The sequence below is a fragment of the Elephantulus edwardii genome, unplaced genomic scaffold, assembly GCF_000299155.1.
Source record: "Elephantulus edwardii isolate Elephantulus edwardi_28Jun2011 unplaced genomic scaffold, EleEdw1.0 scaffold00103, whole genome shotgun sequence".
Classification (NCBI taxonomy): domain Eukaryota; kingdom Metazoa; phylum Chordata; class Mammalia; order Macroscelidea; family Macroscelididae; genus Elephantulus; species Elephantulus edwardii.
In genome coordinates, this window is record NW_006399853.1 from 8,855,184 (window position 1) to 8,878,788 (window position 23,605).

The 23,605-nt window shown below is 38.2% G+C and overlaps 1 protein-coding gene across 7 annotated transcripts in view; it reads right to left on the reverse strand.

The window, feature by feature from the left end:
- TCF4 (transcription factor 4) overlaps nucleotides 1-23,605 on the reverse strand; it is a 419,315-nt gene that overhangs the window by 393,539 nt on the left and 2,171 nt on the right. For 2 of the 7 annotated variants that reach the window (XM_006891719.1, XM_006891720.1), the window contains exons 1-2: nucleotides 22,996-23,082; nucleotides 21,320-21,392 (exon numbers count right to left, since the gene is read on the reverse strand). In XM_006891719.1, coding sequence (XP_006891781.1) covers nucleotides 21,320-21,392; nucleotides 22,996-23,067 — 145 coding nt within the window. In that variant the 5' untranslated portion in view covers nucleotides 23,068-23,082. Of the gene's footprint in view, nucleotides 1-21,319; nucleotides 21,393-21,838; nucleotides 22,122-22,995; nucleotides 23,083-23,605 lie in introns of those variants that run through there. The other 5 variants (XM_006891724.1, XM_006891725.1, XM_006891721.1 and 2 more) reach the window with 3 other exon arrangements.

Here is a 23,605-nt window from a genome sequence, read left to right on the forward strand (position 1 = left end):
TTGTGCGGGGAGAAGGGTGCAACAATGAATGAATGGAATCCCAAAATCTCTGTAGATGTTCATTGAAATGAAAAATAAACAACCTAAATTAAAAAAAAAAAAAAATCAAAGCATGGAAAAATATACTTCAGTAGAGAGTCCTGCCAAAATCCTAACTACTTAATAAAGAGGACCTGTTCTGGACAGAGAAGTGAGCACGGGCCCTTCCCACCTCTCCTGCCCCACTGACAACACATCTTCTGCCTCCTCTAGAATGTCCCAGATGCCCAACCTGGCCCAGCATCAGTTCCACCTGCTTGATGTTTCCACGGCTCAACATTTACTAAACTTTTACCCATCTAGCATTTTACTCTATCAAGAATTTCAACAAAAACAATCCAGTCATCTAGAAAATACTATGTATAATATCCTAGTCTAGTCAGACTAGGTACATTTTCTCTAAAGCATGTGGAATCATAAATATAGATGGATGAGCTAACAGGCAAAAGACAGACATAATTATTGGAATAAAGTCGATTTTCTCTCTGTACCCATAGAATAAAATAATATTCATCAACAGTTTATTATTTGATATTGTCACTTTTCAGAAGGCTGACTTCATAAATCTATTTTTTTTCTTTATCAGTAAATGCAAACACCTCAGAGGGATATTCTGAGGAATAAAGAGTTAGGAATTAAAAGCTTAAGCCATAATAAAGATAAAAAACGCTATAGTTGCCCACCTCCATCACCACTACCACCACCACCCAAGAATGCCTACTAAGTGGTAATAATATGAAAGATCTTCAAGAACTACCCAAGACTCTGATTTAATCAACAAGTATGTGAGAAGCCATTCTTAGATGCAGAAACAAGGGTGGAGGGAAGGGAACATATTAAGAAGAGTAACATCAAATAAAGCAGACATGGACCTACAAACCTGACACTGAGAGGTATGGATGTTATTAGGGTAAAATATATATGAAACAAAGGCTGCATCCTAGAAAACAAAAGTGATGCCTTGGGGGAAAATAAACACACAAAACAAGAACAAATACTGTATGTCTACTATTTTGGGGGAAAGAGTTAAGTGCACAGAAAGTATCAGTTTATTGAACTTTCCCAACTACTTATTTCTACCCGTTTTGCAACAAGGAAGCAAGGTCACACTGCTAATGACCTTGGGATGAAAATCTACCCAATCTGATTCCACAAGTTCTACTTTAATCACAGTACTATGACACCTCTCAACAGGAAAGACGGTGCAAGTCAGATTCCTGATGGACTCAAATATTTACAGTTCAAAAAAGATGAGGACTAGCTGGAAGAAGGAAAGGCAGAAAGAAAATCAAGAGAATGTGGCGTGTAGATACCGAATGCTTCCACAAGACATTCTGTCAAAAGCGTTAAGATTTGGGGGAAAGGATATTGAAAAGTCTAACAAGACACACGTCACCGGTAATCTTAGCAAGAGCAGTTTCAATGGAACAAATGTGGAAAGATACAAGACTGAAAAGGGTTAAAAAGTAAATTCAACTAAAAAAAAATTATTACTGTGAAGCAAGAATCCATGCATAGCTGGCCTTCACTGACACGCTGACTCTGTCAATCATCCAGGAGAATACCCAGTCTCCGCCCTCAGCGGCATTGGGGGACTCGAACCATCAGAGAGGAGGAGCCTGAAGGTTAGTGGTACAAATAAAAACCCAAAAATGTAACAAACTGCACGCACCAAAGGATTTTCATTCTACCGAAGAACCAAATTCAGAAGTTAAAAAAAAAAAAGATTTCTTTTGCAAAATAAGGAAATGTACAGGCATAAGAAATGAGTTTCTAGTGGGGAAAACAAAGGCACATACATCAGGCAAGCCATGAGGACAAATGCCATCAGTCGCCAATATTAGCACTGAGCTAAGAACACCAATCACTGGGCCACTGGCAAGACGGAAGAGCTAAGCAAAAGTCTCTACATTTAGGAATAAGAACTTAAAGCCGAGGGAAATCCTCCTTGGAGCAAAACATTTCTAGTCAAATTCTCAGGCTTTCAACAGATTAGGTAACAAGGACAACTTAATAAGAATCATAAATAGAGGGAGGTCTGGTGGCCTAGTGGAGAGAAGCTGCACTGCAATCACAGAGGTATGTGGTTTGAATCCACCAGAAGCTCTGCTGGTGAAGGTGAGGCAATCTCCTCCTGTACCAGTCAGATCCGATTTGATGGTACACACACAAAATAACAAACTTTTTAAAAAAAAGAATCATACATAAAACAAAAATACATAAGTAAGAATTATCTGGAACAACAAAATAAGTAATGGAATTAGATCCTGACTCCAGAGACTTTCAATATTGGAATTATTAGCATGCATAAAAATGTTATCTTGAAGAATAGGAAGGAATACAGGAACAAAGAATTTTTTAAAACTATCATAAAATTATAGAGATAATCTAAAAAAAGCAAGTAGAATATTACTGTTGCCTTAAACACCAAATTAGACAAAGCTAAAGAGAGAATGACAGTAGTAGAGATGGATCTAAAGGAATAACTCAGAATGTAAGTGCAACACAGAAATACAAGCAGTTAGTGAGAAATAAATAAGGGAGCGCTTGGTGGCCTAGTACGCAGTTTACCTCGACTAGCTGCTCTGTCCGAGAAGGATGGGCAATCTCCTCTCCAAGCAGTTTATGGCCTCCAAAAACCTAATCAGAGGGTCAGATATGAGTCTGTTACACTTCAACAGCACACAACAACACAAATAGAGAACAGAAAATGCAGGTCAATTCCAAAGAAGAAAAAAGAATGAAGGAAGTAGAATATTACCTCACATAAGACTAATTTTTCTGAACTGAAAAAAAAAAACACAAAAACAACAAACCACCAAACAACAACAAAAAAAAAACCACAGGCTTTACAAAGTATAATGAATACTAAGTAAAAAGAAGAAAATTATATTTCGATATAATACATAAAACCAGATCAATACTAAGAAGACAAAGAAAAGTCATCAGGGTTAAAAAGAGATTTCCTAGAATGTAAATGGTAGTTGGGTTGACACCAGGACAGGACTCCTCATACAGGAAAACAGAAATAAAGAGAGAGTAAGATAAAATCATGTGAGTAAGGGGAAAGTAACTGGCAACCTAGAATTGTGTATTTTTCCAGCAAAATTATCTTTCAAAAAAAAGAGAAAAAGAGCATTCTGAATAAACAAAACTGACAAGAACTGACCTCCACCATTCATTTATTTTCAAAAGTCCTAAAGGATGTACGTCAAAATATGAAACAATCCTATTAAGAACGTTTGAGATGCAAAGTACTGAGCAAAAGAATTCATAAGCAAGAAGATTGGAACAAACTTTATATATAAAATAATAGTACCTAACTTGTCATTATTTTAAAGATCAAAACTATTTCTAAATAGACAGGAACAGTAATTAATGATCTCAACACTGTTTGAAAAGAAAATTAAGACAAACTTTAGACTTTCGAAGATTAATGATGCATTTTTAAAAATCTCAAGAATTATCACTAAAATTAACAGAAAAGAGTTCAAGTGACTGACCAAAGAGAAAAATGAAAAAAAGGACAGAAAAATTTCTTCTTCAAGAGCAAGACAGAAGGGGGAGGCAGAAACAACATAGAAACAGCCAAACAAATGAAAAGCAACAGTTTTTCATAAGACAGTTAATCATAAAGCTACCATTTTACACAAACCCAAAGCTACCATTTTACACAAACCCAAAGGGCACCCTTCACATTGCAGTCTATCTCGGGACCTGAAGAGATGTATGTTATGTTGTTGTTGTTGTGGAGAGTTGGAACCGACAGGTAGCTGACCCTCCAGGTTTTCGGAGGCAGTAAATGGCATGGGAGGATACTGCCCAACCTTCTCCAAACAAGCAGCTGGCAGATTCAAACCAGGCACCTTAGGGTTGGCAGTGTAACTCCTTATCACTAGCCCACCAGAGCTCCCTGAACATAACAACTATAAATAAACTTGAGTAATTTATTCTGACTTAAAACCAAAATGCAGCTGTAGTTGATATACCTAAAGCATAACAAGCTAATAAATAAGCTTAGAGTGAAAAGTGTTTTTAAAAAGCAGCACTAGGCAAATATTAACCAAAAAAAGGGTAAGATACCTGTATTAATACAAAATACATTTAAACAAAATTCATAATATAGGCATCCTCTTATTTTCAAAGTTCATTTTATACTACCTTCAAAATAACCTACATTAGTCATGATTTCACTAACTAAAAGACATCAGAAGGAAAAAAAAGAAATGAGAAGAAAATTTACTATGAAAAAAAAAGCAAGCAATAAAAATAAAAAGCCAACCAAACGCAGAGAGAAGCTAATAAAGTGTTTGTCATATAGTCTGTTGTTAAAGAGACAAAACTTACCTCAAGCAGCAAGAATGGAAGACCAGGCTACCTCCCTTGAACTACCTGAGCTTCTCAGTATCAAGCTATCACAGCTTTGAGCTGGGTCTGAGAACACTACGTATTAGTATTATTGTGGTTTTACGTGTTAGCATGATTTGATAGGTTATGTTTTGAGTCTGAGAAAATATCCAAAACACTTTCCCTTACAAATGAACAGTAATGTGTTTGTAGATTAGCATTCAGTTTACCACACAGAATCTATTTAAAAAAAAAAATTCAAGTGGATTTTCATTGGGAAAAACATAACTATCATTTGCAACAATATTCACAAATAAAAAGGAAATAAACCAATCATTTTAAAATGCATAAAAAATTTTACAAAATGTAACACTCATGATAAAACACTTAGCAAAATATATTCAATGTGGGGAACCTAAAATCAAAAACTTTCTTTTTTTTTTCTTATCAAAAACTTTCTTAACCAAACACCTACCATATTACATTACTATTTTTTTGGGGGGAGGGGTTTCACATTACATTACTATTAATGATAAAATTAAGAGTGAGAAAAGGACAGCCAGTATTGTCTTTTCTGTTCAACAGTGTACTTGAGGATCTACAGAACAGCAAGGTTAAATGTTTAAAAAAAGTCCAGAAATTTGCACATTTTGTGATAATTCAGAGGGAAAATTCTTTCTAAAACCCCATGTTGTTAGAGCTAATAAGAAAACTTAGTAGCATGGCTAAGTGTAAAAGTCAATATACAAAGTCAATTCCATCTCTATACACCAACCACATTTTGAATATGCCATTTGAAAAAAAAAATCCAGTTAACAATATCAACAAAAAGGTACTGAAGAATATACCAAACATAAGATTTTCAAAACCTAACAAAAGCATTTGCCCCGTATGATGCTGAGAGGTAGGAAGAAACAGGGAAGAAGGACAAATGGGAAAAAGAAATACAAGCAGGAAGCAGGACAAGTACTGTTACTACGTGGGGATGAGAATCATTGTCACGTGGCACAATGTGCATCAACTGTTGAGTGAAAAACCAATGTGTTCTGTAAACTTTGACTCAAATTACAACAAAAAAGGGTTTTTACAAAATCAAAACTCAGGGATAAAAAGGCATACAAAGCCTCTTGAAGAAAATGACAGAATTTTATTTTTATAAAGAAGACCTAAAGAAACTGGGAAATAGATAACAGATAACCTGTAGTGAAAAGCTATGACACCTCCCCAAAGTGACCCTTACAGTTTCCATACAACTTCAATATAAATCCTTATGGTAGAGAACAGGTTCAAAACCAGCACACAAACTTCATCATAGGAGACAGGAGAAGGAGAAAGCAAGGACTTTACCCACCAAATATAAAAACGTATTACGAATCTTGCAGACAAATACACCAACAGATCAGAACAAAGGACTCAGGTTGTAAGAGCCTCAAGAATACGTGTCTCAGCATATTACAGAAATACACCACGCGTGCCCACAGAAAGGATGAAAACTTCAGTAAACCATACCAGGACAAATGGGTATCTCAAAAACTCAAACTCACTGTCATCGAGTGGGAACTGACTCATAGCTGACCCTCCAGGTTTTCCGAGGCTGTAAATCACACGGAGGGGGAGACTGTCCACCTTTCTGCTGCAGGTGGATTCGAACTGCCCAGTGTCACCTGTGTGGTAGCAGGCAACTCCGCATGGATTACACCACCAGAACCCTAACAGATACCTACGCCTTTAAAAACATGTGACATGGGCTCTTATTTCCCCACTCGATATCAAAGTCAATTCCAAATAAAGTACATACTAATTGTGAAAGAAGAAAAACCATGGAAAGCTTTTCAGAAGAAACGTGTATGTGTATAGAGAGAGAGAAAAAGAGAAACACCTTTACCATCTTCTTCTTGTTGTTAAGTGCCAACCAGGCAACTCATAGTGACCCTATGAACAAAAGTCCTCAATACTTGAGTGACTTTCATCTTTTCTTCAGGTTCATAGTGCTTCTGGAGGCAAGCTATTATGGAAGTGGATGCCACTCCTGCTTCCACTATCTTAGCTGAGAATTTTAATTTGAGATTTCCTGCTTCCACTATCTTTAACTGAGATTTTTTTTAATTTGAGATTTCTCAAACATGACAGAACACTTTTAAAGATAAAGGGGGAAAAAAATAACATGACTACATTAAATGTCATCAAATGCTGTCACAGCATATAAAGTCACATCATAAGATCATGGACAGTATTTGTATTATATATGATGGAGAAATCAGCTCAATATCATCTGTTAATGTTTGGGGGGAGGAAATTACTGTGTAAAAATACATCAAGAATGACTATATCAAGCACAAACCAACAGGAAAATTCCCCAACGGAAATATATGAAGTTAAGGTAGGAAGGATATTTCATAGGAAAACAAGAAGGCACGGCAAATAAAGATACACACGTAAAGACGTTCAGCGTGATGAGTCTGTGAGAAATGAAAGTAAGCACACAATGAAGTGTATTTTCTACTCACTCATGCTCACTGCTGTTGTGTCAGAATCAGCTGACAGCTGGTCCTCCAGTGGGCTCTCAGAAGTGGTAAAATCACTGGAGGAGACTTCATCCTCCTCATAGAGAGCAGCTAGTGGATTCAAACCATCTGCCTGTGGGTTGTTAGTGCGAGCCCTGACCTAGCAGGCCACCGGAGCTCCCTTTACACCCACTGTTACTGTTATGTGCCATCAGGTCAGAACAGACTCACAGCTGACAATCCAGCCGTGGGTTATCAGAGGCAGTAAAATGCAAGAGAGGACACTGTCTCTCCTCCCATGAAACAGCTGGCAGATTCAACTCTTACCACTAGGCCCTTAAAGCTCCTACTATACCTACCGGGCAGAGTTTTGACTCACTGTGCACCTTAGGGCACAAGTTGGGCACTGACTCCATGGTACCTTCTAACTTCCATGCCTGCCCAGTGGCTGACAGGAATTCTTAAAGGGACAGAAAAACCACATGAGCTGTGCACACATGTTAGCATTACACCACTGACTCAGGAGCAGCAGGGCACACCCTTGAAGTATCACCCCACTTCATCGGTATCTTTTCACTAGCATCCTATGATAAAGCACGTAAAGATGTCTTGGTTGTGGAATTCAGAATCCCTGTCCCACATATTAGGACCCAGTCCATGACCACAGTATCACCCCACTGTCTAGCTGGCTGGCCTAATCACACGAAAAAAAACAAAACACCATAACAACAAAAAATAAGTACTGTTTCAACTCTAAAAGTAATTATATTTAAAGAATGGAAATGTTTTCTTAATCCAAATGGACTAATAAACATAGTTTTCATGGCTGGTCAGTAGAAAGTTTTGCTGCCAACCCAAACATAGGTTGTTCGAATCCTCCAGCGGCTCCCCAGGAGTAAAAAGGACAATCTCATCCTACGGAATTGATGGACTCTGAAAACTTGCTGGAGAGACACTTACAAATTGGCTCCTACATGACAGCAATGAGTTTGAGTTTGAGGGTTTTTTAACAAACATACTGGTAAAAATAAGCAACTTTCCCTAGTAAACAGCATTATTTGGGGGCTAAGGAATGGGGAATTGGAGGTAGCAAAGGAGAGAGACAGAGAGGCAGGGTTAAAGAAAATGAACTAGGGTTCTATCAAGAAAATGAACTTCCTGCCGCCTAGTCCCTGGAGAGAACCACCTGACAGTGGAGAGCTGCCCCATCCCCGGGGACAGCCGCCCGGCCCCTGGGGACAGCGCCTGGCCCCTGGGGAGAGCTGCCTGGTGTTTATGAGGAACTTTATCTAAGCCACTTTCTTCCATCTCTTCCTCCAGTACATCTGTAAGTAACACCTCTAAAGCCCTAGTCTTTGTAACTCACATGTTTGTTCTCTCACAGGTTTGTTCCCTTTCCTGTAGGTAACCTGAACCCTGAGCCTGGTTCCAGACACAAAAGGGATATAGAACTGCCAGCTAAGGAAGTGAATGTGGATGGAGCCTCAAAGTACAGCCAGCCACTCCCATGCAAACACCCTGCAGTCCAGAGGGCAGAAAACATCATGAAAATGTCTTCTAATTGAACAAGAAAGCATGAAGCTTCAATTGAAGACCACCAGTAAAGTGTTAAAGTGGTTTCCCTTCCCCTTCACCATAACACCCTGTTCAGCATGAAGCAGCCAGAGAGTCTGTGCCCCTGTTCCCAAATGGGAAATCCATACATGAAAAAGATGATCTTTCTGTGTTAAAAAAAAACCCACCACTGGACTATGCTCCCCCCCACTACCCTGTCTTTTCCTGTCTGTGCCTGATCTTTCCCATGTCCTTTACACACTCCCTCCACCCACCAAACTGTGCAACCCTGTGACTGCACCCCTACTCATCCTCATCCTTTTGCTCCCACTTCTTAATGCCTTGGATCCCCATACATGGTTTTTACAATAAAGAATTTTTTTAAAAAAAAGTTAAACATAAAAAGAAAAGAAACTTCCTTTTGTCCTCTCAATCAAGGGTTAATCAGAGAATATTCTCCCATGGGCCATTTAAGAGAAAATCAAATAACAATGTTACCATACCAGATAAAATACCACATAGATCAAACCAACTTGCTAAAGTTCTCCCACAAAGAGGTTCAGCAACATCTTGTGGATTTTGGATTTGCGATCTGATACCCAACCACAGAGGGAGAGTGGATTCAATTCAGCAGGTCTGACTACATATTATAATGTTTACTGGTAATAGAACACAAGTGCAAAGAAGTCTAAATAGTGCATAATTACAGAAGACCATTAGATAAGAAAGAAGAGTCCCCTCTGCCTCATTCTCCTACTTCCACCTCTGCACTCTCTTAGAAGAGAATTGCAAAATCAATCTAACACTTTTCTCAGAACAAAAAAAGACCTGTCTGCTAGAAAAAGCAGCAGATAGCACTCGGTAGCTGAAGTAAGGCAAACAGTTAATCTTAGGTCTAAAGAATGGTAGATCCTCAAGTATGCACTTAAAAAGTTGTAAGGATTGCAACAGTGAAGGCAGCGCTCACAATGAAAGCTCCCGATGGGCTAAGATTACAGAGTGAAAAATGAGGTGACGGAAAATGGTCCAGCTTCACCTCCTACAATGAAGGTCCAGGAGCTGGTTTCTCACCTGGAGCTCGCAGCAACCACACCAGGGTTCTGGGCCACCCACTCTTAACACGTCCTGCCTGCCTGTCGAGGCTCCAGGCAGCAATTAGTCATCCAAGCGACAAATCTAACCAGCAGCTCACTGCAAAGGTTCCCCAAAGCTCAGCATCAAAGGATCTGGTGGACCCACCTCAGCTGCCAACTCTATTCTGTCTCGCTCTCCTCCACCCCCAACCCTCTTATTCCACTAACGTCCCGTCACCCCCAGACATCAGACTTCCTCCAACACCCCTACTGCTGTCCCTTCACACTTCACAAATGTAGTATCTGACATATCTATAACTAATAACTGAATTAACGTCTGTCTTCCATATTTCGGCCACACAGGAACCTAACTGTCTTACTAAACACTGGATTTCCAACATCCAACCCATTACCTGGCACATGGTAGATGCACAGAATTTATTAACTGTTCCATTTTTGTACTGAATGAATGATGCCACCCTAAGTGAATTTAAACATTCATTAAAAAAAAATCAATTCACATAGAGGAAAGAAGATTGAGCTACACGAGCACCTTAGAAGTAAATGAGCATTGCCTCTAAATTCAAAAATTCCATTTCTGCCTAAAAAAGATAAATGAGATATAATTCTCATCACCTCATACTCTCTAGCCCTACCTTGGAGCATTCGTTCTTATTGATATATCGTGAAGTCTAGTTTGAATCATCTTTCTAAACATGCCTTTCTCCTCAGAAGTACCCATGTACAGATTCTAGCATCTCTCTGCTTCAGATAGAAATGTAAAACATCGTTTTAAGAAGTCCATCATATCTTCCAACATCAGTTATAAGGTCATCTAGTGGCAAGAAGGTGCGCTGCAATCCTGAAGGCACCGAGTTCAAGTTCACCACCTCCCCAGCAGAATGATGGGCATCTTCCATGCCTCTGAGAACCTGCCAGAGGGTCAGCTGTGCTCCAATTTGTTGCAGGTTTCACCTACAATTCTAACACCTAATTTTTTTTCCTCCTTCTTTATTGTACTATAATAGCAAATACTGAAAATGGCACTTAGATGGTTCTCAAAAAAAAAAATCACAGAATGAACAAATAAGTAAATGAAAGTGCCTCTTCATTCTGTCATTACATTGCAGGGGGAAAAATGTAATGATGCCCATTCATTTTTTCACTTTCCTGAAATTTTCAACATTCTTTAAAAAAATCAGGCATTTTTTAAGCAGTTAGGAGCTATTTCTCATCTTCCTAATTCCACCAAATTTACTGAGGACTGAAGTGCAGAATCCACACTGCATACAAGACTGCCAATGTAACACCCAATGCAAAAGAGAAAGTTTCTATATGGGTCAAAAAGACAAATTTTTAAAAAAAAAAAGAACACCTCAATAAAATCGAAGGGATACTAAGTGTCAGGAAAAAATAATCCATTATATGATTTAAGTAGTGACAGGAAGAAAAACAGCACTGATAAAAGAGTAGAAGAGTATCCAAGGGTTTGAGACGGCATGCTTAACAACAAAGAACAACTGTGTGAACCAGGATTAAAATTAGTATTGTATAGCCTTTCTCTCCTAAATAACAAATTATGTTAAGCATGGAATTATACATATAATCTTTAAATATTACTGCTATCTGGTGACCAACATTTTCTCTTGAGTTAAAAAAAGTTGTATGGTTGTAAAATATCACCCCTAGGAAGCTGATATTTGTGGTAAAATGAAACGGATGGTGAAGAACCAAAGTTCTTAACTGAATTTAAAAAAAAAAAAAAAGGATCTAGAATATTCTCTTCCAATAAAAACCTTGTTTTTCCTCTACAGCAAACACCATTATTCAATAATAAATTCTTCCTAAGCCAAAACAGAGGAGCCGTGGTGACCCAATGGTTAAACATCCAGCTGTTAACAGAGAAGTCACCAGTTCAAATCTACTTAGTGTCTCCAAGGAAAAAAGACATCGTGAGTTGCTTTCATAAAAATTAAAGCTTAGAAAAACGCGATGGGGCAGTTCAGCTCTGTCATGCTGGGTCATGATGAGTCAGAATCAACTCTGAAGCTCCAATAACAAGTAGTCAACATTAGCCATCAATTGAATTTTCTGGTTCACTATGGAAACCAAAGTGCACGGGGACACAGAGAAGACATGTTAGTCCGATCTTAATCTTACGGAATGATAAGAAGAGAATTGTAAGGAATGGATGGTATTTCATTTTTTCCTCTGACTTTTGATACAGTCATGTTAAGATTTAGCCCAAAGGTTCATCTTGCCTCCCAGTGTATTTTTATAATTATCATCTCAATTTCCACTTAAAATCAACATTATCCTTGAGAATGGTCTTAAAGGACATGTCAGAATTATTACGGCAGTAGTAACTAAAATTTCTTGGTAGTTTAGGACCAAAAGATGTAGTAGCATTGGTAAGGGGATGGCAGTGATAATTTAAAAAAAAAATGTCATAAACTCTTTAAATTATACAGGGTGTTAAATTTAATAGTTCCCCTTCCTAAGGAAGAGAAAACATCTCCAGAAGTGAACTGTAGATTTTCCAATGATTTTCTGAGTTCTATGATTCAGGCCATGAGGTTCTGTCATTCTGTCAGTATCAAATGGCTACTTACCAGCAAATATTGCCAAAACCCCACAATTCCAGAATCTGGTTAAGTAAATAATGTTCTCCAAAGTAGCTATTACTGTGATTCAAGAAAATTACCACTGATGAATGATAAGATGATGGTATAGGAGACAGAGTTTTAGAATTGGGAATATGTAATTCTCAAGTGCCACCAAACACTACCATGGAAGACATCTACTTTTGGAAGGCATTGGGATTGAAGCCATAATATCCCTCAAGGAAATTCAATATCAGAAAAGGGTACTTGAGACAGGGCTTGTGGAGAGGGTTGCCTGGAAATCTCTACACATGTCTAAGGCAGAGGTAACGCTGGTCAGGGAGACCTCTCTTCCCTGGGTGTTCTCTTCATCTCCTCTCCCAATACCCATCCTTCGTGCTGCTTCACCGTGACCTTCACAGAAAATGACCGGTCCCCACACCTCCATGTCAGAACTCTACCACTTTCCAGAATCAATGGCGCTGGGTCTGTCACACCTTCAGGACCTATGTTCCCCCGGACAAAGTCCATTTTCCTTGATCTAAATTCCTTCATTCCTGGCACGTGCTCTCTGGACACTAAAATCATGCATTTTTCTATTCCTACCTGCTGGAATATATGCCATCTATGGGCAGGTCCTTTTTCCCCTTAAGTCCTCCATGTAGTAAAATATACTAGGTGATCAACCAATATGAAAGGGAGCTCAAGAGCTAGTAGCTACACACAGACAGGATTCTATCTATGTAGCCAATATAGTAAAACTTCAGGGGTGAGACCGAGACTGCAAAACAACTAAAACAAACCCCCCGGACATCAAGTGATTCCAATTCATGGTAATCCTCTACTAGGTCTCCTGGGCTAGAAATCTTAACTAAAGAAGACTACCTCATCTTCCTCCCATGGATTCAAACTGTCAACCTTCTGGTTAGCCAACACTTAACCCACTCCATCACCAGGGTTCGTTACACTGTGCAGGTATCGTTGTTGTGTACCATCAAGTCAGAACAGAGTCATCACTGACCCTCCAGTGGGTTTTCAGAGGCATTAACTCACATGGGAGGAGACTGTTCTCCGTCTTTTCCCATGGAGCAGCTGGTGGATTCAAGCCACCTGCCCTTGGGTTGGTCGTTCCGTTTCTTACTAGGCCACCAGAGCTCCTGGCTGTGCTGATAGTGACATAAACAAATCTCTAGCTACACAGAAATAATATGCCTTCTATCTATTCATTAACAATTCTTACTCATATATATCAAAGACTAACAAGGTGAATCAACTTGCATATTTTAATTGTCTTCTTTGTCAACCTTTAACACAATATGAAAACTAGAGTGACCATGGCTATAATTTCAATATCTCCCTGCCCAACTGAGGCAAGATCCTCTCCAAGTTTAACGATCCTCCAAATACCCCATACTGTAGAGTCTGTGGAAGACAGCACTCAACAGAACTATACTGCGGTCTGGGTCTCACAAATTCTCCAACTTATTGAAAAATAGTGGCCTTTTCCTGCTTGGACAGATTTCCACCTCCCATGGGTTTTATTGTACCTAAGTCTTAGCTTTCAAAATTTTAGATTAAAGACTTACACCATGCAATTCAACCAAGTCCCTTAAAAGGGAATGTTTCAATTATTGGAAGGGTACAGCTGGGAGGAACCTTCTAAAAGGTATTCTGTAATGGGGCTTTGTCACCACCTTCTCTCTTTTATGGGAAAGTACCCTTTTGCAGAGAGAGCTGAAAGTCTAGCTTAACTGTTTAACGTGAAAATTGTCGGGAGGGGGTTTGTAATGGAAACCCTGGATGCATGAAGGGAAGAAGCTGGGCCAGCAGGTGCTCCTGCATCCAGGGTCGTAATTCAATCAAGCTGTACTCTGACGTCATCTGTTACAGAAAAAAGCCAAATGGTTTCTGAACAGTACCAGAACCCCAAGATTAAATTACAGCCCTGATATTTAATCATGGGTCTTACTTTGTTATTTTAATAACACAATACATTTTCACAGTTATTCATCAACTGCCTCAGCCAAATTAGAACATGTGATGACAAGGGAGCTGGTCTCTCATGCCTACCTCAAAATCGCCATTTTTATTTCTTTTCATTTTTCTTTCTTCCAGAAATGGAAGATGGCCTCTGTTTCCCTCGTCTTAAAGAGCAGACAGTTGGTGCCCATGGATTGAGTTGAAATCTTACTGAAAAGAAGCCTAGTGCTCATGGCCAGCATCAGCACAGCTGCACTTTACAGCCACTTAGAGCCAACCACTGAGCCTGATCTGGGCAGGTTGTTCAACCTGTCTAAACCTTGGCTCTTCACTGACAACAGCAGACCATCTCTAAAGTCTCCTGTCCATCTCAGATCCTGTATTTCTTGTTAAAAAAAAAGAAAAGTGTGGTTTCTTTGGGATTCCCTAAGAGCTGGAGCCCAAAATCTTTACTGTTAAAAAGTGGATGGATGTGTAATTCAAAGAAAATTCTTCTGATCCCAGAAACATGTTTGGTGAGAATTATAAATGAAAAATTGTAGAGGCAATATCACCATCAGCAAACGAAACAGGTCCTCTAAAAAGTAATGTACAAATACTGCCGTACATGTGAAGGGTTGTTTGCAAAACAGATCAATATGGGCACATCCAACAATGGATTGCAGTTAATAAACTACATATAGTAATTACCAGCAGTGGCAGTCTAGAAAGTCATTCATTAAATGTTAATTGTCACACAAAGTACAAAGGCATCCATTTGAACAATCGTGTGGCTGCACCTTTAAATAAAATACTTTCTTACCGCCTTGAAATTCATCCATATAAAATGGTTTTAAACACACCTGGGTATTTGATATGCTGATTAACTGGGCTTGTATTTATTTTTGAAATGAAAGTAAACATAGCAAGCTTTTTCATTACTTTTGCTATTCCTCTAGGTCTTATATAAAAAAAAATTACAGCTATACAGGTAGATAAATTTACACACATACAAATAGAAATACAGATGTAACATAACGAAGTGTTAACAAATCTTCCCTAACTACAGGTATGCAGCATATAACGAAGTACTAACAAGTCTTTCCTAAAGATTTAAACTGCTACTTTTCTCATGCCTCTCTTCAAAAAATAGAATCAGGTTCAAAAGTGTTCCCTTAATACCCATGTGCATGCCCTGTTTGAAACCAGATGAGTTAACACATTTAGAAAATGGAAAAGTGCACTTGGTGATCAATTGGGGAAACTATTCAGATCAAATGTTACCAAGAATCCACATTAAAAAAAAATCTTTAAAAGAAAACACACAAACCTATGATGTGCTTCATCTTCTCTAATACTTAATTAACTCCAAGTTTAATTGACTTGAAAGATCACCTGGTCATAAATATACATGTAAATGTGTGTGTGTGTATATATATACACACACACATACTTATATATTATACACACACACACACACACACACACATACATATATATATATATATACACACACATATACACTCAGTGCATAAATTTTTTTAAAAAATGAAGATGAACTTTCTTTCCTTTTCCTACCTAGCTTCACTTGGATACCACATGTGCTCACGATACTATAGATACCTGACTTATTCAACATATATACAGAACTTTGTCAAAGAACATTTTTGCTCAAGATTTGTAAATTGAAGGATATTTCAAAAATATACACCATGTTCCTGATTGGGCAACTTAATATGTGTTATCCAGGCTTATAAGAACAGATCTAAACAGTGTCCCAGCACTTACCATTGAGAATCACACGCCTGGGGCCATCAGAATTCAACTCTCTTTTGAACTAGGTTGCACACTTTCCATATAAAATGTAGTTTACCATTAGGAGTAAATGTTTGATCTGTAAAGCTTACAAAATTACTTTGTTTATCATGGCAGATGAAAGGAAAAAGGAATAATTTTAAGCTCAAAACAAAACTGTTTATATGACAGTCTTTAGTGCTCCATGATTCTAAGCATTTAAGACAGATTCGAGCAATTAACAGCATAAACTTTCATTACATAGTTCTATTATATATGTTTATGTGACTTAGCTGTTCATCTGTTATTTAAGTGATTTCCTCATTACAATGGAGGGATAAGGATAATTTGCTGATGCTGTCAAAAATGTTAAGCATTTCAGTCTCAACAGTTCTCAGATCCCACACTTGTTTAATGCATTGTATTTACTTAAGTTAGTGTCACATAGAGTACTGCTTCTTTCTTCTGAATTTAGAAAATAGAACATTTTAAGCACATGTCTGGCAATACACATATCAAACGACAAATGCTGCTTTTAGTGATGCAAATAGAAAGAATTCAAGATTACTGCTGTTGAGTATGAAGGTCAAACAATGTACTGCAAAAAGAAAAATTCTTATGTTGAAGATGAGCCAAATAAATCTATAAAGTCCATAACCATTGTGGTCCATTCTAACGTATAGATTTATTTTTAAAATATTAATAAGCCAGGCTTGACCATGTCAACTTCTGGTTTGAATGGATGCAATAAAAATAACTGAAAATGAAATCTTTTCACTGTTACCCATGAAGACTGTCAATTTACAAAAGAACAAAATCACAATTTGATAAAAAATGAAGTTATCATATTTTCTTGCAAAAATAATTTTAAGAGAAGCACAATGAGTCATATTCTAACAGCAATGAGAAGGTGAGTTAACTTAAGATGCTAAAGCTGGAAAAAATAGGCATAGTTTATATCATTTTCTTAAATTTGTTAAAACAATGTTTGTCAATAAAGATCAGAGAGTATTTCAGATCGAATCTCCATGTTAATGTTATTTGTCTCAATATTCGTTGAGCCAAATAATAGGAATTTAAAGTTCTATTACTGGCTTCCTAAACAGCACCTTTTTTTAACATCTCTGAATCTCAGTTTCCTCATCTATGAATTAAAGATTCCTTGCATTTCCCTATGTTCTCAGGAGGATTTAAAAAAAAAATGCAATAAAGACAAGGTGCATCACATATTTTCTGACTCACAAAGAAGCATTTCAATTTTGTTAGTGCTTTGCCCACTCACACCCTGTTACTCAACATCCTGCAAATAGCCAAAGAAGGGATGAGGCAACAGAGAAAGATCAATAATTCAGATTCTAGCTCCAGAGCTGAAGCACCCACAGGGCTTATCCACATTTATGCACAAATAAGAGCACATACAAACTCTAGAACATCTCAGTAAGAAAACCAGTGTCACTTCTGACCAGCAACTTGTAGGGCCAAATAATTTGCAACTCTAAATTGGTTTGGAAATCTCCAATCCACGCACAGCACAGCTTAGAATCCACTTAGCATGGATCTCAGTTTTCCTTGATTGTACAAAGACAGCACTGGGCAATATATTTCTAAAGGGTTCCTCATCCTAAAATGCTAAGATTCTCACATAATGAGGTAAATGGCACTTGACTTTTCTCCTAATCTAGTAAATTATTCTGCTCTCCACAAAATCCCACACAACCCTGATGAACTGTACTACAATAATAAGGCCAACTGCTTTAAAACACAAATAACCCATTCAACTTTAAGATTTTTTTTAAATGCCATAAAGATGAACTCAAATTTATACTGATGGCAACTAATTCAAGATATCTGTATTTTCTCTATGATGTAAAACTATCTACGGAATTTTCTTCTAAGTTTACTAAATTGGTGTGTGGTTTTAGCATCCTCTGGATAGAGCTTAAGCAACTTCTATGAACATCAAGACATGTTTTCATTCCTACAAAAATGACCAGCTCTGAGTATGTGGTGAGTTTTGCTGCTTCTCATCTTTGTTCAGACACCCATTCAACTGGGCAATCATTACAAATAAAAAAAAAAAAAACACCCCGCTAAACACCTAAGCAGAACTAAATAGAGGAAAATAAGCTCAACTTTTAAACTAAAGGAGGAAGATACAGTATCCTTCAAAGACTAACTGTAAATACATGTAACACATGCACGCAGTGTCTCATTATCTAACAAGTTAGGGACCAAACTTTAAAACTCTTCCAAAAGATGCTAAGCTAATATGCATCCCTGTCACAATCAAATGACTTAAAGGGAACCAAAGAAGCAACGCTTTTTAGTTTTATCAGGAAATTAAGCCCCTTACTCATCAATAAATTACTGACAGCTTGGATAAGTAGTTTTGTTGTGTGTGTTTCTTTTTTCTCTCAGTGACTCTGTCATGCCACTTTTTAAAGAGAATAACTGTCCTATCCTCCAAGACATGGGGATACTTTTATTCATTTTTTTTAAAAAAAAAAGGTCAATGATGTAACGGGTACCAAAGCCCTTTGTCTAAATCATCATACAGGTTCAGATGAGTTCTGAAAAATTATTCCAGAGCCCACCGACTCTCCCTGTTAAGGTCACTGGCGCTCTGAGCCATCATGGCGGGGCTGGTTTAGTGCTCTCTGCTGAACACCTGCAAACATCAAACAAAAACTGCTGGTCCTTTCCAGGGTTGACAAAAGCCTTTCATGTGAAAAATGCTCCCCGGGACTGTCAGGCTGAAGCTCAGGTTACATTCCATTCCCCCTCTCAGCCTCACTTTCTTAAGGTGGTAGAAAAAGCCGTGTTTGTGAAATGAAAGATTAAAGGGAACAGAGCCACACTTTATTTTCATTCTCACACTGCAAATCACGATGGCGCATCCTGTATTAATGGGATAAAAGCTACCGGGAACTTTAAGTATGAAATATTGTCATGCTTCATTAGAGAAACAAACAGAAAACAAAACCAAAAAACCACACCAAAACCATAGACTTGATTCTGCAAACAGGAATGCTCTCCTTAGACTCTGAATCTTTTTCACTTGCATCCAAGTTTCAAACCTACCCAGGAAAGTAACATCTAAGACCACTGAGGACAATGAATATCAAGTTGAAGTACACTTAGAAAATTCTCTTTCTGTCCAAAGTTTCTCAATTCATCTTTATTTAAAAGGCAGCATGTTATTTTCCTGATTTTTTTCTTAAAAAAGTTACTGAGTGGAAATAGAAGTTATTTTCTACACTAATAACTCTATGTTCAAATGTCTGGGGGGAAAAATAGAGGAAACTATCACTTCAGTCTGTGCCATAACAGTCCCAAATACACTACATTTGATGCACACCCAAAACAATCCAACAAAAATCACCAACACAAAACAACCACATTTCTGACCCTCACAAGTGAACACATAACCCTGAAAAACCATACCTCTCACACAATGTAACAGAGTTCAATCCCTTAAAAGAAACACTGCATATTCATTAGAAATATCTTTACATGTGTCACTAAAGATGACATCTCACTTTAAGCTGAACTATGCGTGTGCATACATGGTAATTATAATAACTGTAAATTTCAATACATGGACACTTAAAAAAATTCACTGATAGACTTTATTGATCAACTTCTAACCTACATCTATTGTACAATATACACTTTGTGAACACTGAAACATTACAGCAAGGACTTTATTTAAATATGAACATTTTAAAACTCCAGAAGTGTGGTTATCTTTTTACCTTAATTTTTTAAGCCCTATTTAAACTGATATACTTATCTCAAAGGAGTAAGTTTTGATAACAGTGCAAAAGAGTGTTTTGCACTGATTTTGAAGTTTATTTCTAATATAGGCCACTTTGATATTTCAACTGAATTACAAATTTTTTAAGTAAAATCATGGAGAAAATTACTGTTAGAGATGAGGTAAGTTTTTATTTGATAGCATTTAAAGTGAAAAATGAATTTGTCTACCAGACATTTCTTTTTATATCTCATACAGTAATATCTTCTATCTTTAAAACTGTGTAAAAAACACATTACATAAAATTTACAAGACACAATAAGAAGACAAGGAATTTTTTTTTTCTTAAAACCCCTAAATGGAAAATTAGCAGGGTCCAAGGTCCAATTAAGACAAACATAATTGGTCAATAGTTCTTTCAAGTACAGTGGCAACCAAAAAAAAAAAATAATAATAAATAAATAAATAAAAACATAAGAGATCACTCATTATATAAGTTATGGACAAAAATCCTCTCATTTTGAAATGAGTTAACATTTTAAAGCCACTAATTTGACAAAAACACACCAAATACACAAATCACCTAGGTGAACTGATTTCTCTCATTGTGACATGAAGTGAAAATGAAGAGATGGGAAATTACAGTGAATAGCTAAGAGATAATCCCACTGGCATCTCACAGCTAAAAGATGTCAACATCTACCACTCTTGACTGAAGAATAGTCCTGTGTCTAATGGACTGTTAGGTACCACTGCCAGAAGTCCAAAAACTCTACAGCTCTTTAACAAACATAATGGCTATAAGCTTTGAGCCTCAAGGGCAGAAGGTAACAGTATTAAGATTCCTTCTTAGAGCAAATTCACTGGACAAAAATAACAATAATTACAACAACTTAAATGTACGTTTTCAGTTTTTATTTTAATAAGAAGTCCACCCAGACATTTAAACAGTCCCCTAGTAAAACTCCTCCTCAGATGCCAGATAATCATTGTGAACAGATTCCTTTGTAAGCAGCGCTAAGATTCTTGTTATGCATTATCCAAAGGTCTTCAATTTATGAAACAGCAAAGTCCTACCAAATGTTTAACTTTCAGAAGACCAAAAAAATGTATTGCATAAGTAAATGATTAGAGAAAATAAACAGTTAAAAACAGCAAAACGGAAATGTTACATATAAATTAATTCTTACTCAGCCCCTCAGATTAGCAAGAGGCTATTTACAGCTAGATTTTACTTCGGAGCATTCAGAGACAAAATTAAGTGCTTGTATCTTCATGAGGGTTAATTGTATGCAGGACCTAACAACAGATATTATTTAGAGGATTCTCCATTTTCATGAAAGTTAGATCTACACCCCCATCTTCTAAAAGAACATTAATTCATGCTCCATGTGTTAACACTAGCTTTATCTCTGAGTCACATTACAACTACATTAGAAATTGGCTTTCATATTAAGTGATGGAATTCTAAAACCTTTTTCTCTGATTATAAAAAAGGAGTTGGACAGATCTTAATTTTACAAAAGATACTATTTTCTGTTATTCTACTAATGGATAATGAATTAACCGTATCATTAGGTTAAAATTTCAATGACTTTTACAGAACACGTCAACAGAGCCAAAAATATATGGTGAGTGAATAAACAGCCAAGAACATTTAGCTACACACTAAGAAAAGAATTTACATACTTGAGCCAGTAAAATGTCCACTTGCCAAAGAAGTTGGTCCATTTTTCCCACTGCTCACAGGAGGTGAAAACATCTAAAAGAAACAAAGAAACATTACTGTTGAAAGAAAAGGAGGGGGGGAAGACATTTGTTCTTTGAGAATCTAAGATCTTTCACACTCTTACCAAATGACCCAAAAATCTATGCAAAGGGTTTATTCAGTAAAACATATTACCCACCAACTTAAAACTAAAACAGGCACAACATTACCAATCACCCCCCACCTAATATCACGCCACCACCCCCCAAATAAGGCTCATTAAACTGGCAGGCACTGCTACTACACACAGTCCCCATAATGTTATCAAGATCCAGACCGCAGGGCAGCAGCCTCCCTAGAGAACACAAGTTGTACAAAGGAGAAGAAAAAGTTGATTGTTTTATACTGAAAACCTTGGCCATAAACTTGGCAATGTCCATTTCCATCTTGTATAGGATTTGCCTGTCATGGGTGACCCCAAATAAAAACAAAAGTGCCACCTGCACTAAATTCTCATCTCGTCTCTAACATGAGAGCAAAAAGAAGCAAGTCAATCTCTCTCTCTCACTCTCTCACTCTCTCTTTTCACTCTCTCTCTCTCCAGCATTTATTTCGGCCCTAATTGGTCTCCCTCGTCTTCAACGTATCTGGTGGATAATGCGCACCTTGCCTGAGTCAGAGTCTGCAAAAAGCAAAGGAACGAATACAGCAAGCAGAGAAGGGGCTGCAGAGCTGCCTAGGGCTACGTTTCCTGGCAAAACTTCCCAAAGCCATTTCTCCAAAGGCAGGTTTACAAGAGCAGCAGCGGCAGCAGGAAAGACCCCACTCGGAAGGCGGTCTGGATTCTGTGTGCGTTGTGGCTGCTGCTTTTTGCTTTGCAAATGCAGCTGACACCACCCAGATCTGGCATTAAAAATGAATTTACTCCCCTGACAGGCATGGGGACTTGGTTTGGGAAAGGGAAGTGAAGGTATGGAGAAAGACCAAGTGCAGCCATAACACGCCACAAGTGTGTAAAATCTGCTGTGTGCTAACTGCACAGCTCCTAGGAGATTTCCAAAAACCGCCCAAAGGGCTCAGAAGAATGCATGTTGGCCATATCCATGGAGCTCTAAATAATCCCAGGAATAGGTGTGACTACAGGTCCTTCTGGGCCAAAACATCAACAGTTTCAAACTTTTCTAGAGACAACTGGGGCTCATATTTTTGGCTTTCCATTTCCAAAAATACTAATAATAAATAAAACAAACGAGGAGTGCACAAAGTCCTAGTATTTTGGGTGTTCAGATATGGCCAAGTTTGAGGGAGGTTTAGTTTGAAAGGTGTCTGTTTTTCCTTTCCAGCGGGGTAAGAGTTCACGATTAGGGGGGCGGAGGGGGGGCGGGGGTCAGTGGGGAGGGCGTTTAAGGCAAGTACTTAGGGCTGGGGAGGAGGGTCAGAAAGAAAAAAGGCTTCCAGTCTTCCATCACACCCCAAAACGAGAGTTAAGAACTTGTCAAAAAGACCTTCATATTTACCAAGGAATCGGCCAATTAAAAATTATCCCTGCCCTTTCCGATCACAACTGGCTACCAGCACAAGGATTTTAGGCGTCCGGGGTTGGGGGTGGGTTTTATTTTTTTCACAGCTGTTGTTAGTTTCCACCGGTCTTTCTTACCGCGCTGAAATCCAGTAAATCACTCAGCTCTTTGTCCGTCCCTAAGGCAGCCATTCGCTGTTGGTGATGCATTTTAGCAAAATCACACAAACCTAGAAACATGGAAATAACCGCAATCAGAAAATCCAGTCCCAATCCTCGGAGGAAACACGATCGGATTTTTGGAGACTGGGGGCTTGGGGGTGGGGGGCGGGTGGGATTAAGGTGGAAAGGAGGGAGGGACGGGAGGGGTAGAGTTGTTTTGGGTTTGGTTGGGTTGGTTGTTTTTTTGGTTGGGTTTTTTTTTTTTTGGTTGTTTTTTTTTTTTTTTTTTTTTTCAGATGGAAGAGGCAGCAATAGCAAGGGGGAGTGGGGAGAAGGCGATACTGTATTTCCAGAGAGACAAACTGGTAACATCCATCCAGCCTAAGACCAAATCCGGGCAGGGGGGCGGGGGGGACGGGGAACAGCCGCTCCTCAGCGCATCATTTTATGCAACAGGAGGTAGAACGAGAAATGAATGGATCTCCGAGAAAAGAGAAACTACAGCGAACGCTCGGGTCTCAACTTTCCCCCCACCTCCCTCCACCCCATCCCCCTCGCACGCGCGCGCACACTCACACACTCACAC